This window comes from Puntigrus tetrazona, unplaced genomic scaffold (genome assembly GCF_018831695.1).
Source record: "Puntigrus tetrazona isolate hp1 unplaced genomic scaffold, ASM1883169v1 S000001111, whole genome shotgun sequence".
Taxonomy (NCBI): domain Eukaryota; kingdom Metazoa; phylum Chordata; class Actinopteri; order Cypriniformes; family Cyprinidae; genus Puntigrus; species Puntigrus tetrazona.
Genome location: NW_025048699.1, coordinates 1,622,050 through 1,637,923, shown reverse-complemented (window position 1 = coordinate 1,637,923; position 15,874 = coordinate 1,622,050). Strand labels below are relative to the sequence as shown.

The window sequence follows — 15,874 nt, the reverse complement described above, 5'->3', positions numbered from 1 at the left end:
ATATATATATAATTAATTAATAATATAATATATAACTCTAAAGTATTAATTTTTAATATAATTAATTTATATATATATATATATATATATATATATATATATATATATATATATATAATGTAAAAAAAAAAATAAAACTTAATATATAAATGTTGTTTCTTTGCAATAAATCACAAATAATAAGACGTAAAGCGCACTGATAGAAGGAATAGATAATAGGAATAGTGTTTTGATAATGACATCATCATCAGTCAATTAAATTTTAACGTTTAAATTCATACACACGTATCCTGTGATCGAATCTGCATCCCGTCAATGATGAACTTACAGACTGATATTAATCGTTCACATTCATTTCACAGACGCACACACATACTTCTTCCTGTCTCTATCTGTCTTCATAAATAGGTTGCTTATGCTCAGAGTGTGAGGAGAAAAGAGAAGCCTTCTCAGGTTTAGTGCTGCTCATTCACACACACACACACACACACACACACACACACACACACACACACAACACTGCATTTAACTGATAGCGATGTCCTGCAGACTGTAGCTTTTGGCAGGAATGCTTAAAGATCAAAGGTCGGATGGTAATCTGCAAGGATTCAACTTGCAGACCTAAAGAGGTGAGAGTGAAATACTAAAATTAGACGCAAACACACACACACACACACACACACACACAGAGAGCGCTCATATTATCACAAGCACTTAGATACACAAAATGGAAAGCAAACTCCTCTTCCACTCAGGGTATAGATTGCCAGTAATCAGGTTTAAAAACAAGTATACATTAAGAGAAGAGCAATGAATCCTTATTAATGCTGAATGGAAGATGTCGAGTCACTGTGAAATCACTAAATCATCCAGATCAGAGAGGGCGCTGTTTACATCCTACCGAACGAAATATGAGCTGATGATGAAAGTGCAAGTTTCACTGAAGACTGGAGTACTGGTGCTGAGAATTCAGCTATGCATCACAATATAATCAAACATATTCATACAGAAAGAGCTATTTTAAAAATGATATTTTTAATGCAGCCTTGGTGAGTAGAAGTTTTAAAAGGTGGCGCGTGCCTAAAATACAAACCACACACTATAAAACTCAGTTTGTAAAGAGAACGATTACTTCACCAGAGATCTGTCTAAAGAACTAAAGTACTAATGATTTAGGACGACCCAAATGAAAAGAGAAAAAAGGAAAAGGGATAGCCCAGACAGACGGAAGAAAGCGGTGTAGGTTGAGGTAATCTATTGTTCAGCTGCTTTTATGAGGGGTGGTTTGATGGTTTTTCACTGTGCAGAAATCGCAGAGCCAAATCAATAAAGCCCTATCCACCTCTCCACCTGCATCTTACATCAAACCACAATCACATCAGGCAACCCGCTCATCAAATCACCAACATCTGGCAACCCTGTTAACCCCACACACACACACACACACACACACACACAGCTGTGAATGTGAAGGAAACGTAAAAAGCTTTACCATGGCAACTACTGTTGCCACCAAAATAACCAATAGCTTAAGTAGTGTTACTTGTCAAATCTAAATAAATTAATGAGGGAATAAGCATCTTTTAAAAAGCATATTTTCAAAGTTCACCACGTTCTTAATTAGCAGAAGCTATGGCTAGCAGTGGTGCGTTTTTTATAGCCAACGTATAACATTTAGAGAGTTGGCCCGTGAATCGACATCAGATTCAGACTGAAAGCCCATAAACTACTTGTCTTCTAGTTCTTTCTGTGCCTAATGAACTGAAATGGGGACTTGTAACTGCTTCCTGTTTCTGCCTCTGACTTCCCCTCCCACAATGACACAAAAAACGCAATCTCTGCCTTGCATTTGACCACAAAATTAAAAGTAAACCACTAAAACAATTCTGAATACTTAAATGAGTTAAAACCTGAAATAGAGTTAGCATATTTGTCACATTGCATGGTAATTTTATTAATTAACGAGCATATTGTATCAGTTAAGCGTGACTAAAATCGCTACTTGGGTTGTTTTTATTGGCGCTGCCAAAACAGCATGGTTGCCATGGACACAAGCGGAACCAGGTTTGAGGGATGCCATGGCATCGCATGTTTTCCACAAAAATTGGACTAATCTGTGATTGGATGAGAGCAGGAAAGGATGGAATGTCAGGTTATGAAAGAGGAAGTCATTGAATGCATTACTAGAACAAACATGGAACCGAGAAATGAGAAGTTTTTCTATTTAAAAAAAAAACTGTCAAATGTACACGTGCATGCATGTCCCAATACTTTGTTTTTTACTTTTTTTTGCAAGGATGCACTGGCAACCCTCAGAAAAAAATAAATATAATTCTTGCTATTTCTGCAGTGTATGAGAAATGAGAGTTATAGGTAAAAAAACAAAAAAAATAGATTTTAAACCAGAATATTTAACTATATAATTAACTTATTTTATTTTAGCTAGTTGCCAAGGCAATATTTCTATATATAATGATATAAAAATAATGCATTTAATATATTTATTTTCCATTAACTTAATGGACCAAAACCATAAATTTAAACTAATAAAAGCCACATAGACCTGTTTATAAAAGTACAAAATAAAATAAAAATTAATTAAAAATCTGAAACTAATAAAAATAACAAAAAATACAAATACAAAAACTTGAAAATTAAATATACTAATCTAATATAAATATAAATAGAAAAATATAACTAATTCAGAATATTACAACTACTGTTTTCAAACTAAAAATACATAAAAAAATTTACAATATTAAAACTATAATAGTATATATAATATAATAATATGCACATAAAAATTTAATGCATGCATATATAAATGTGCAGTAAGAAAAACTGAGTACGCTGCATGGAATACTGTCTCCCATAATGCATCTCTATGCCTTTATTTTTACTATTTTATCAGACTGATAAAAAGTTAAAACATTTACACAAAATGTAGCCTAATCACAAATGAAGAATAATCATATTTTTTCAATGGAAACCGGACGCCACTCTTATGCAACGTGAGGTCATGTGACAGCAATGTTGCGTAGGACTTTATCACACGTACCGTTTCACAAAGAAGATAGTAAAGATTATATGCAGCAATAATATTTAGCAAGTAAAAGGACCCTTTATCCAAATCTATATTCATGAAGCGACAGACGAGAACAAAAGTGATTGACATCATGATAAACCAATCAGCAGCAGCTTGGGAACAGAATGTGAGTTCACAGCCAAAGAGAGGAACTGTCAGCTTTATCAGAGTTTGCCAGAGTGTCTGAACTCAACAATGATGCTATTCATTCCTGATGTTCATGTGTGGCTTCAGGAAGATCGCACCACGTTATCAACCTGAGAAAATCGGTATATAATGCTGCCAGCGGACGAGCTCAATCACTGCCGATAAAACAAACTCTCAGCAGTTTATCTCACAAAAAAACTGCAGTACAACGATATCATGGCACTGAATGCAGACTATAGCATTTACATAAAAGGTGCATTTATTTAATCAAAAATACAGTAAAAATGTTAAATATTTTACAATTTACATGAACCGTTGTGTATTCGAAAGCACTGCAAAATAGAATTTATTCCTGTCATGCAAAGCTGAATTTTCAGCATCATTACTGCAGTCACGTGATTCTTCAGAAACCATTGTAACATGGTAAGCATTTATTTTAAGATCTTTACTGTCGATTTAACGCCTATCCGAATATAAAATGCATTCATTTATATCAAAAACAATTTTAAAAATTCTTGCAGACCCCACTTTTGAACAGTAGCGTCATATAGTACATGTTACGCTTTGTGAACGGAACGACTCTGATTATAGATTTGCAAGCTAATCTCAGACGGTCGTGAGTTCAAAATACTTTCCTTAACTCGAAACAGCGACGCACATTTTCTCACCTTTGCATAAATTAGGAGCAGCGCTCGCGCCGCACACAAATATTTATTCAGCAAACTCGGGGGGTCGCTAGGCAACAGTAAAGGAAGAAGGAAACACCAAAACGATGTTGAGCGCTACAAACACGGTGCTGATAACGGAGCTCCAAAATCTGTTATGCAAATAAGATCTGCGCACATGCACAAGAAAATATCAAATCCCACGAGACATTCTGGTGGACTATTTTTTTTACAGAAGAAGTAAACAGTTATTTCCGTAGATCTCGATAGAGAATTTATGGGTGAATCTTTCAGGAGTGAATCAAACGAGTCTATTCAAAAGAACGATTCAATTGCAAATGGCTATTTCTCTTAAGAAGCTTTTCATTTGCCATTCAGAGCTGGAGCTAGGTTTAACAACCATAATTGCTTTTTTTTAGCACAAAATCTCAAAACACAGAAATTCTTCCGGAGCAGTGTAACAACACGCCGCTATGCGTTTGGCTGTAAAACACATGTGTTATCTGCCGCAGTCGCGCTGTCGAGGTTTTATTAGAGGCTTCGCGACTGCATGCGGCACTCAGACACAAATTACGGTAATTTGCCTCATCTGTAATTTTAAACGCGCATTTGAGAGGTGCCTCCGTGCAGGTGATTTCCACAGGTAAGCACAAGGAAGCCAAATGTCCTGACAAAAAAAAAAAAAAAAAAAGTCCCACAAACAAATTTGTGGACAAACAAGTCTAAGCTCGGTCTAAATGGCATCACAGACAAAACAGCATTAATAACTTTTTAACATAATGTGAGTGGATAGAGACTGGCACTTGTTGAGCTCCAATTGCAGCAGAAAAGCAAGTAATACGACAAAACGCGTCATTCAGTGTTTTCTACGTTCATGTTTAACATTAATGCAATATTTAAAAATGTGATTTGTTAATGATTCATTTCACTGACATCAAATCTTATGTGTTGTATTTGAGCACGTCCTTACATGAGATTTCCAGCAAATAGTGTCTAGCTCCTCATACAAAAGTTATCATATCATATAGTTATCATAGGTATACATTTGGTTAATACGGAGTATTTTTATGATACGTTTTTATCATATTTGGAGCCCAGTCTCCGTCCACTTTCATTGTCTCAGTATTGCTTTTGTTAACTAAACAAATAAAGTACTACTTTTATAGTTGAAATAAAATAAAATATAAATAGCAGATGAAAACGTAACTAATATTTAAAAAGAAATAAAATTTAACTAAATTTAAAAAAAAAATTGCACTTTATTTTACAGTATGTGTACTTATATGTACTTACAGTGTACTGGTAAGACGTTGGGATAGGGTTAGGTTTAGACTCAGAGTTAGTCTGTAGTTATTACATAGTTTATAACATTAATAAGTGCACAGTAAACATTGCTTAAAATAATAAAAATGACACAAAAATAAACCTAAACAGAAACATTGCAAAGCACATAGCATATTTACTAAAGCCTAATCTAAAATTAAAAAGAAAACATAAAAATATTGCTAAATATTATTATAAGTACTAAAACATAAACTGTATTAAAAACAGCTAGGAGAACATTCCTCATAATATCTCCTTTTGTGTCCCACAAAGTACGTTAAATCGTATGATGAGTAAATGATCAGAAAGTACATTTTTGGAAAAGCAATACCTTTAAAAAAATGCTCAGCTTTCATATACAGTGCATATGATAAAACACTTCCACAGATCAGATCTCAGATCAGGTGACCTACTTCGGGAGCGCACTTCCCCTCGTGAGCACTCGCTGATTCTAGCACAGCTCACAATGCATTGTGGGAATGTGTTTAATTATTAGTCCTTTTCTCCTGTTCTGATTTAAAAACACACTATTTTTAACCTGCCTATGCTTGACCGATGCTCTCTCACACACACACACACACACACACACACACATGCTGAAGGAAACACGTTGGCTCCAGTTACAGGGCAGAACGCGACCCCAGCAGCAGGACAGCCTGTGTGTGTGTGTGTGTGTGTGTGTGTGTGTGTGTGTGTGTGTGTGTGTGTGTGTGTGTGTTTTTAGTGCACATTTGCTTGTCATTCCAAAGGCCGGTGGCCTGGGTTGGGCTCTGGTGTGTGTGTGTTTTTATGGAAAGGAAAGGCCTTTCCCAGTCTATTTGCAGGTCGTGTTAAGCAGCAGGGAATCATTTTATCTTCCGTCTTCAGAAACAATCGTCTGGGTTCAGCGGAAACTCGACGTCCAGACGATGCAAGCGTCCACCATACGGACGCATTTAACCTCCACGTGCACATTTCATCGGTCTGCTGCTGTCTAACACACAGTTAAATCACTTGATTGCACCACCAAATCTTTTTCACTTTCTCCAAATTTCACGCTCACTTACAGACACACACACACACAAAGAGAAAAAACACTACTTATGTACTGTATGCTGTATTCTTTCACAAACATTTTAACACTTTGACTCGAAGATGCACACTATTTATTTTTGACCGCATCAGCTGACGTGACCACACCAGAAGATACGTGATTATGAGTCTATTTTAAGATTTCAGATTGCGTTTGATTACTTTATGCATTACGGCAAAAATGTAACACATTGAGAGACGGATTTTTTTTTAAAACAAGCTTTCCTGCACTGAAGAAATGCATGAATGAAAAATTGGTGCGGGATTTATTAGACACAAATTTTTACAAAGATTTACGTAGAAACAGCAACTAATACGTTTAATTAAACAAAAAAGTTTGACAAAGAAAGACCGACATAGTATGGCTTTTTTGTCAAAGTAAAACATCTGTCACTTCTTATATGTTGTTTTGATTTGATTTGACATTGACAAATACTATTCAAATGAGCTTTTAGTGTTTATGTTCATACAAAATTGCATCCAATTTTAATATTGGCTATAATATTAAAAACATTTACTGCCATCAGCCATAATTTACATATCAGTAGATAACAACATCTGAACTCTTCAAACAAAGGTACACTGTAAAGTTGTGAGTAAAACTAGTTACTAGAGAACAATACAACTGTAGATATCATTTAAATTGTCCTTCTACTTCAACGTTTCAATTTGTGAAATGTAGCCATTTCTAAATACAAATAGTTTATGCATCGGATTTATTTTAATGTATTTAAAGATGAAGCGATTTCTGTGCCGCTGTCACCAACTAAATTGCGAAAATAATGACTGTTTTCAAACTGGTTTTCCATTGGTCAGACAAGCAGTTAGTCCCGCCCCCAGACGGAAACCATTGGTTCGATCAGTCAGATTGCTAAAGCTGTTCGGATTTCTCAAACGGAGCAATATTTCAAAAGCACATTATTAATTTTTTTCCAGTGTAATGAACATCATTTATGTATATTTCCATCTTAGTTCATTTTAATCTTAACTATAAGCCATAGCCATGCTTCGGTCAGTCAGGACGACTAATACTAGGCAACCTGCCTTGTCTAGCCTGACTTTAACTTCATATCAAAGTATATAGTCCACCAAATACAAGCACACACACACACACACACACACAACTTCAACTAAACTTACCCGTAACTGCTGGACTTTTAACAGCGTCTCTCCCTTAATAGGGTCCATGGCTCCCTAAAAGTCAACGGGCTGATATCCTTCACTATTACAGCGGCCACACCCGAGCGGGACAGCTGAGACGTCTGATCAGGGTGTCCAAATGTGCCTATGTGTGTGTGTGTGTGTGTGTGTGTGTGAGCGCCCACCTTGCCTTATTCCCACACGAATGAGCTCTTAATTCAAAAACAGACATTTACATGCAAATAGAAGTGAAAGCCCCAAAGGTTGCAGTAAAGGTTATCAGTTATGTCATAAATGGGTTTCATTGTTTTATTTCCTGTTTCAAAACAGAACAGAGATTTATGTTTTTCACGTCATGTGCAGCTTTTCATGTACTACATGATTATGCTCTGACCTTGCTATTCTTTTGAGTCCAACAATAAATGGTCAACCCATAGGTTAAAAAAATGCTCTTATGTTAAGGTCTAAGTTTTTCCACTTTTCTTAATTTTCCAGCATGTCAAGTCAACAGGAAGAAATGTTATTTTAGAATTATTTCTATAATGTAATATAATATATAAATTATTTTAATATAGCTGTTATGTTTAGCTTAATTTTAGTATTGTATGCCCTTTTCGTCATTCTTAAAAATATAATATAAATATATATTTTTGAAATACATTGAACATGACTATTATTACAATTTAGCTTTAATTTATTTTTATAAAATTTTAGCTTTAGCAATTTTAGTACTTTAACTTAAACATATTTCATACAGTAACCAAAGCTCCATTTTTCATGCAGGTTTTTCATCAAATATTTATTTTTATTTTATTTTATTTTATTTCAGATGTATTTCAATTAACTATTTTTTATTCCTTTTTTTATTCTTGTATATAATAAACAGATATCACTGTACTTACTCTGGTAATAATAATAATTATATATATATTTTTTTTTTCATATTAGGCCTACTGTTTGCACTAAAGAGATTTATGTGAGTATCAACTATCCAAAAGCCACTTAGCATCACCACGGCATCTTTCACACCGATCAGAAATTGAAAGATAGAATTATTGTCCAGAGCGTGTCCTAAAGCGAGAGAGCCGCCCGCTGGCATCGTGAGTGGGTGCTGGTGTCGTGCAAATATAGTAAAGACTTGATCTGCTGGAAAACTGAGTAACATCCTATTCGACTGTTTCTGCGAGCATTGTCTCAAACGTGCTGCAGTTATGAAATACGCTTCTCTCTCTTTGTCTCTGTCTCTGAAACAATCACATGTTGTGCCACACTTGACTTCCTCTCTGAATGGACGCGTTTGTGAGCCTCCAGCCGCAGGGGCTCAAACGCGCCAGCCCTCCTCAGGAGAGCCACAAAGCTCTTGTTTTCTTACTCAAGAGCTTGTTCTTGAAATAAAGCATACTTGGTTTTGCGGATTTGCCCTAATACGATATAATGCACCGTAAAACCTATGAATCCATCACACAAAATACACACGCAAAAATGCTTACTTTAACACGCATCTTAATACGAGTCAAAAGCATCTGAAAATTGTAACTTCATCTGTTAACGGTTGGGCTTTAAAACTTTTTATGTTTTCTGACATTGGAAACAAGCTTTGTTTTTCTTTCAAAGAGGGCAGAGAGCAATAGAAAAGAGGACAGCTGTTGTGTCTAGACTAATAAATGCTATAATTGTACAGTAAAACCATGTGAGAGACAGATTGATAGAATAGATACAGACAGAATGACAGATAGAGTACACGGCACCACAGACAGACAGAGAGAGAGAAAGAAAAAGCAATAGAATGATAGATGAATGACAGACAGAGAGAGAAAGAGATTGATATACGGAACAACAGATAGACAGATACAGAGAAACATAATAAAGTTAACAACAGATAGAATGATGGATAGACAACGATAGACAGAGCAACAAAATGATAGAACAATATATAGACCAACAGACTGAACGATAGATAGATAGATAGATAGATAGATAGATAGATAGATAGATAGATAGATAGATAGATAGATAGAGAGAGAGAGATGGATAGATAGATAGATACAGAGAGAGAGAGAGAGAGAGAGAGAGATAGAGAGAGAGAGAGAGAGAGAGAGAGAGAGAGAGAGAGAGAGAGAGATGAATACAGACAGAGAGAGAGAGAGATAGATAGATAGATAGATAGATAGATAGATAGATAGATAGATAGATAGATAGATAGATAGATAGATAGATAGATAGATAGATAGAGAGAGAGAGAGAGAGAGAGAGAGATGAGATACAGAGAGAGAGAGAGAGAGATGAGAGACAGATAGATAGATAGATAGATAGATAGATAGATAGATAGATAGATAGATAGATAGATAGATAGATAGATAGATAAAAAATGATAGAGTAACAGAATGATAGATGGATTAATGTATACAGACAGACAGAGAGAGAGAGAGAGAGAGAGAGAGAGAGAGAGAGAGAGAGAGAGAGAGATAAAAGAGACAGAATGATAGCTGGAACAACAGATAGAGAGAACAAGTAAAAAAATTGACAGAGCAACAGAGTGATAGAACAACAGAGCAGTGGAGAGATAAATGGAAGAACAGATAGATAGAATGATAGACAGAATCATAGTAGAATGGTAGACAGAGCAACAAACTGATCTCCTGAATGACTGATACTGAACGATAAATAAAAACAGATAGAGCGACAGAATCATAGACAAAAGAACAAGAGATATAAGGAATGATAGACACTCATTACACCTGAGAGACGTTTCATTAAACTGCTCATACTGTAATCTTACACTAAATAACAGAGCAGCATTCCAAAGGGCTGATGTCATTAGAAAGTGCCACAGCATACCGGAGATGATGTCATCAGCCGGTGCCAACAGGACTGCTCATGATTCATGTTTACTGCTGCAGAGAGATGAAAACAGTCATTATGTGCGGCCGCTGGAGGTGTATTGTTTCTCAGAAGCGCATTCTTCAGGGGCTCGACCGAGTCATTCAGAGCTCTCACATCTTCACAGATGCAGCGCAACACGGCCTCATGAGGAAGTACGACGTCACTTCCTGTCATGCCACTTCCTTCCGCTGAAACTTGACTTAACCACAGAGAGAAATCATGACGGTGGGCCTCACAGATACAGAGGCCCAAAAAACAGATTACCTTCCAAGGTCTTCGTAAGTGTTTGCGAAGTTTACTAAAAAATAGTTTCTTCACCTTTCTGTGTAAATGAATCGCACATGGTCAAAAAATGAGGGCCGCGCTTCTGACACGAGAATAAACTGAGCATGATTATGTGCTCTGACGTCATTACTAAAGCATGACTGCACCGGCGTTCACCTTCCACACACACACACACACACACACACTCTTCACCTTCAACATATCTATATTTCCCTTTTAACACTGCTGGTTCTCGAGCCCATCCCCCTTCGCTGGATTTAACCACACGCTAATCATTCTCCATACACTGATGAGATTGAGGACTTACACTCCATATATCTCTCACGCACGCACACACACACTCGCATGCACCCACAGGGACTGTAAAGTAGGATGGAGATACAGTAGAACCTTTCTTCATTATAGAGCCACTCCAGGACGACACATTCAAGGGTAAAAGGAGAGATTTAAAGGTACAGTGTGTAATTTGAATACTTAATAAATATCAAGTTGAGAATTTTTTTAATAATTTATTATTTTTTAAATACTTTTCTAAAATATTTTACATTGGAATATTACATTAATATAATACAATATTATTGTTTATATATATATATATATATATATATATATATATATATATATATATATATATATATATATATATATATATAACACACATATATTTTAGATTATAATCCCATGAACAAACAAACACAGCAATGAAATTTTTAGCATAAAATTCACATGTTTTCCACAAAACATGTAGCCCTAGTTTACAAACTTTAATTAAATGGTTATTTCACCCAAAATACTTTACATTTTTATGCAATATTACAAGAGCAATAATTATTTGTCCAATTTATTATTATTATTATTATTATTATTATGATTACTATTAGTAGTTTTATATTGTTTAGTATTTCTATATAAAATGTATTCTCTAAATATTTTACATTAAACTATATATTTTATACTATAGCCCTATGAACACAGCAAGTTTTTAAAATTACATTACAATTACACATTTTAATCTTTATTTTTAGAATAAAAATCACAGTTTCCCACAATCCGAGTTTTCAAACTTTCATTAAATGATTAGTTCACCCTAAAAGGACAATTTACTGATAATGTACTAAAAAAAAAAGAAAAGAAAATCATTGTAAACCTGTTGAACACAAAAAAAGATGTTTTGCAGAATGTTCATGCTGCTCTTTTTTTAAATTGCATGTGCATTGCGGGTGCATTCCCGTTTCATCTCAAATGACCCAGGTCTGATGTCAATTATGCACAAGCGAGAGTAATTCATGTTTAAAACACGGAAGTCAAACAAAACTCTTGATGCACAATATTTAAATTAAACAAGTGCAAACAAGACTATCCACTTCAGAGGAGGGAAAGCGTTACAGTGTACAATGCTGAAATATCGGTCACTTCCTCAGAAGTGATACTGCATGACTGCAGAAAAGATCAAATATCACACATGCATCATATAAACTACATCTCCTATGCCTTTTAAGTAGCTCAACAACTCCCAATTTACTTGTATTTTACGGAAAGTTTTTCTTCACAATAGTAAATACTGATCATTTTTGGAGGATTTTGTGAACTACTTTGGTCACACTGTATCGGTTGTGGTCTGTTGGGTAAGAAGAACCAGTCATGCAACACGCACGCAAAAATCTAATAAGTGAAATTACAGGGTATGGATTGCCATTTTGCGGCTGTAATAAACAAGAAAGGGCTAATAACATTCCAGCATGCCTCCTTAAAACAACCAATAGCATTCCAGGTTTTTGTAACCAAGTGGCCAATTACAGCCAAGCATTCCTCGGCGCTCCGTATGAATCGACTCCCTGCTGATTCACTGAGTCAACAACAGTGAATCAGCAGGGATGATCCTCCGAATCGCTGAGATTAAACGATCAGCAGGGACGAATCATTTGATCTGATTCTCCTACAACAGAGACTCCCGGCGGGAGCCAGAAAGAAGAGAGGGGAGAGAATCAAACAGGACGAGTCAAGGCTAAAAACGCTGAAGTAAGAAAAAGCTCACCTGCTAAATAGACGAGGAAATTAAAGACAATGAGAAACTGTTGAAATGATAGCATCTAAACATCTCGTTAGCCGGGCGCGTGTGTTTATACCAGCAGGAAAGAGAAAATTTGCAGTCATTATGAGATTTTATCAGGCTTTCACTGAGCTTCCAATAACGCTCACACGCGTCCATGTTCACAATACAGCGCTCAGAGTAGGATTTTAGTGTACTGTATCCTGTTTTAATTATAAAATGAACCACTGTTTCAAACAGCAGTACGCTACGTTGCTGCAAATAAGCAGTGACGGCTTGCTAACATGGAAACTGCAGTTATTTCGCATAAAATACTGTAACATTTGTCATTTAGCTCAAATAATGAGTAAACGTGTTAAAGTGATTCATTCAAGGTCAAAGCAATGCATTGTGGGATACAGTATTTCTTGTAAGGTATACCGCACATTGATCATTTGACTGAGAGTGTTATTTTTAGTATTATTTACATACTCTTGCTAGTATTAAATAATATTCCCACGCAATTTAAGTTTTAATTTAAGTCATATGATTTTGTTGTGTTTTCTGTTTTATTAATTAAATTTTAATTAATCCATACCTATTTTAATTAGCTGCCCAGACAGAATTACTAGTTTGCTTTGCTTTTATTCTAATATTTATAGCATTATTTCGATTACTGAAAATGACTTAACAACTCTAGACTCATGCACGCTGAAAAAAATACTGTGCTGTACTGTACTTCCTATAGGTCAAAGATAATAGATAGGAGTAGTATGCTTGCATGCTAAAGGCACAATGGTCATTAAATGCATGCTCATCGTCCTATTTTTGTCGCGTTTTTATATAGCAGAAATCATAAAAGCAGCATTCTCGCTACAGCATAAAGGATGTTGCTAGATTTAAATTTGTGCTGATTTTTAGAAAGGGTCATCATCACATGTTTGCTGAGCGTTTGGTTTTAGTTTGCTGAATAGATAAAATACAACAAACAGGGCCTAATAAAAGAAAGAGTAGAGTATGCGTGATGCTAAAAGAGCGTCCCGCAGGTTTGTGTTTATGTGTTTGTTTAAGTTGGTTTGGCGCCAGTGGGCATCTACAACATGGCAGACGGCAGATTACGGTTGTGACGCATGATATTGGCTTCCTCGGTTACTTGGCTATTTAGTGTGTGTGTGTGTGTGTGTGTGAGTCATGCACAAGTCAGATAGTAAATGCACCGCTATATTTCCAGTATGCAAAATGCTCTAACCACCAAAGTTGAAACGCAAGATCTAGATAAACATGCAATTTATTTCATTTATCTTTTTTTTACAATTCCAAAATCCAGCTCCAAATCTTACGGATGAACCGCACTTCACCCTCCCAACTCTGAGTGTCTTTAACAACCGCTTTAATAAAGTCTAGTTCTAGATTTCTAACGTAAACGGTTCTCATTCGGCGGATAACAACAGAAGGACAGCACAACGCGCAGCAATCACATTACGCAGCTCAGCGCAGGTCACCGAGCCACTGTCATACAGTCCATAAAATCTGATCAATACTAACAAAGACTGCGAGGGTTCAGTTAGCGATCAATCGGGCCCCTGGCATCAGGGGTCTTTCCCGGCCTGACCTGCAAAAAGCCCGTTAAATCAGACTCTTGAAACGAACATCCTAATACACCACTAATGTTCAATGAAACAATAGCACTCTTTACGATATATGTGACCCTGCACCGCAAAACCAGTCAGTTTTTTGAAGCTGAGCTTCATGCATCATCTGAAAGCTGAATAAATAAGCTTTTCGTTGATGTATGGGATATGTATGTCATATGTACTTTGTTATGATGCGACAATATTTGGCCGAGATATATGGGATCTGAGAGTGCAAAAAAATCTAAAAAAATAAAATAAAAAAAAAAGAGAGAAAATCACCTTTAAAACTGACCAAATGAAGTTCTTAGCAATGAAATACATTAAGCTTTAATATATTTACGAGTTGGAAAATATACAAAATATCTTCGTGGGACATCTACTTAATTTTAGCATTAAAAATCATTCATTTTGACCCATATAATTTATTTTTGGCTGTTGCTGCAAGTATACCCCAAAGACTGCTCCAGGGTCACATATAAGAAAGTTTAAAGTAGATTAGAAATCTAAAGGTTTTAAGGCAATTTAATTAAGATAGATAGATAGATAGATAGATAGATAGATAGATAGATAGATAGATAGATAGATAGATAGATAGATAGATAGATAGATAGATAGATAGATAGATAGATAGATAGATAGGCTTCATAAGCAGAATTACTCATAACTATTATGTAATATCTGGCTTTAGTATAGTAAGTAGCTCTGGGCATATATGACATGCTACGATCACTCCTATTAAAATAATCTGTTACAGAATCTGCTTCACATGGTGATATTTGCATTGCATTGGACCACAATATAGACGATAGTGTGGCTGACGTTTCCGCACCACAACCGCTGCGGACTATAAATACCCCGAGGTGCATGGACAAGTACAACAGGCCCTAGAGATGATGCACAGACACGGTGTGACAACCAGCAGCAGCAGATGAAGAAGATGAGCGTTTCTGTCGTGAGGCCAAGACGGTTCACCTCCAATAACACAGACACAAATAACCCATAAACATCTGCATTGATAGTATACACACAATCACAACTACACACTAAAAAGTGCACACACATCGGTGCATATTCATGCTTACTGAATGCATCTAGGCTAGAACGCATCGATACGAAATTGCATAGAAACTGTATTTAGCCGTGCATACATGTGTAGCACATTTATATTTATAGCAATAGCCAAAAACACACCGTATGGGTCAACATTATCAGTAATCATCAGGATATTAATTAAAAATCATGTTCCGTTAAGATATTTTGTAACATGCACGGGTAAAAACTTCATTTGGACAACTTTAAAGGCGATTTTCTCAATATTTTGATATTTTTGATAACTTTAGATAACCAAATATCCTAACAAATCATACATCAACAAAAATTAAAATGTAAAAATGTGTCCTTATGACTGGTTTTGTGGTCCACTATTTTACTATACTATTTTAAAATATATAGTATAATGCATACTAATACTTAAATATACACTTAAATATATAAATGTGCATATATGAATACTGTATACCTATATATGTAACCCTATATAAATATACTGAGATTGATGTGCATTGCATATGTATTATATATATATATATATATATATATATATATATATATA

At 35.4% G+C, this 15,874-nt stretch overlaps 1 protein-coding gene across 1 annotated transcript in view; it reads right to left on the bottom strand.

Moving 5' to 3' along the window:
* Positions 1-7,611, bottom strand: part of LOC122341086 (formin-binding protein 1) — a 57,357-nt gene extending 49,746 nt beyond the window's left edge. Inside the window, 1 exon segment of the mRNA XM_043234419.1 lies at positions 7,432-7,611. Coding sequence (XP_043090354.1) covers positions 7,432-7,479 — 48 coding nt within the window. The 5' untranslated portion in view covers positions 7,480-7,611.
* Positions 7,612-15,874: the final 8,263 nt, after the last annotated feature.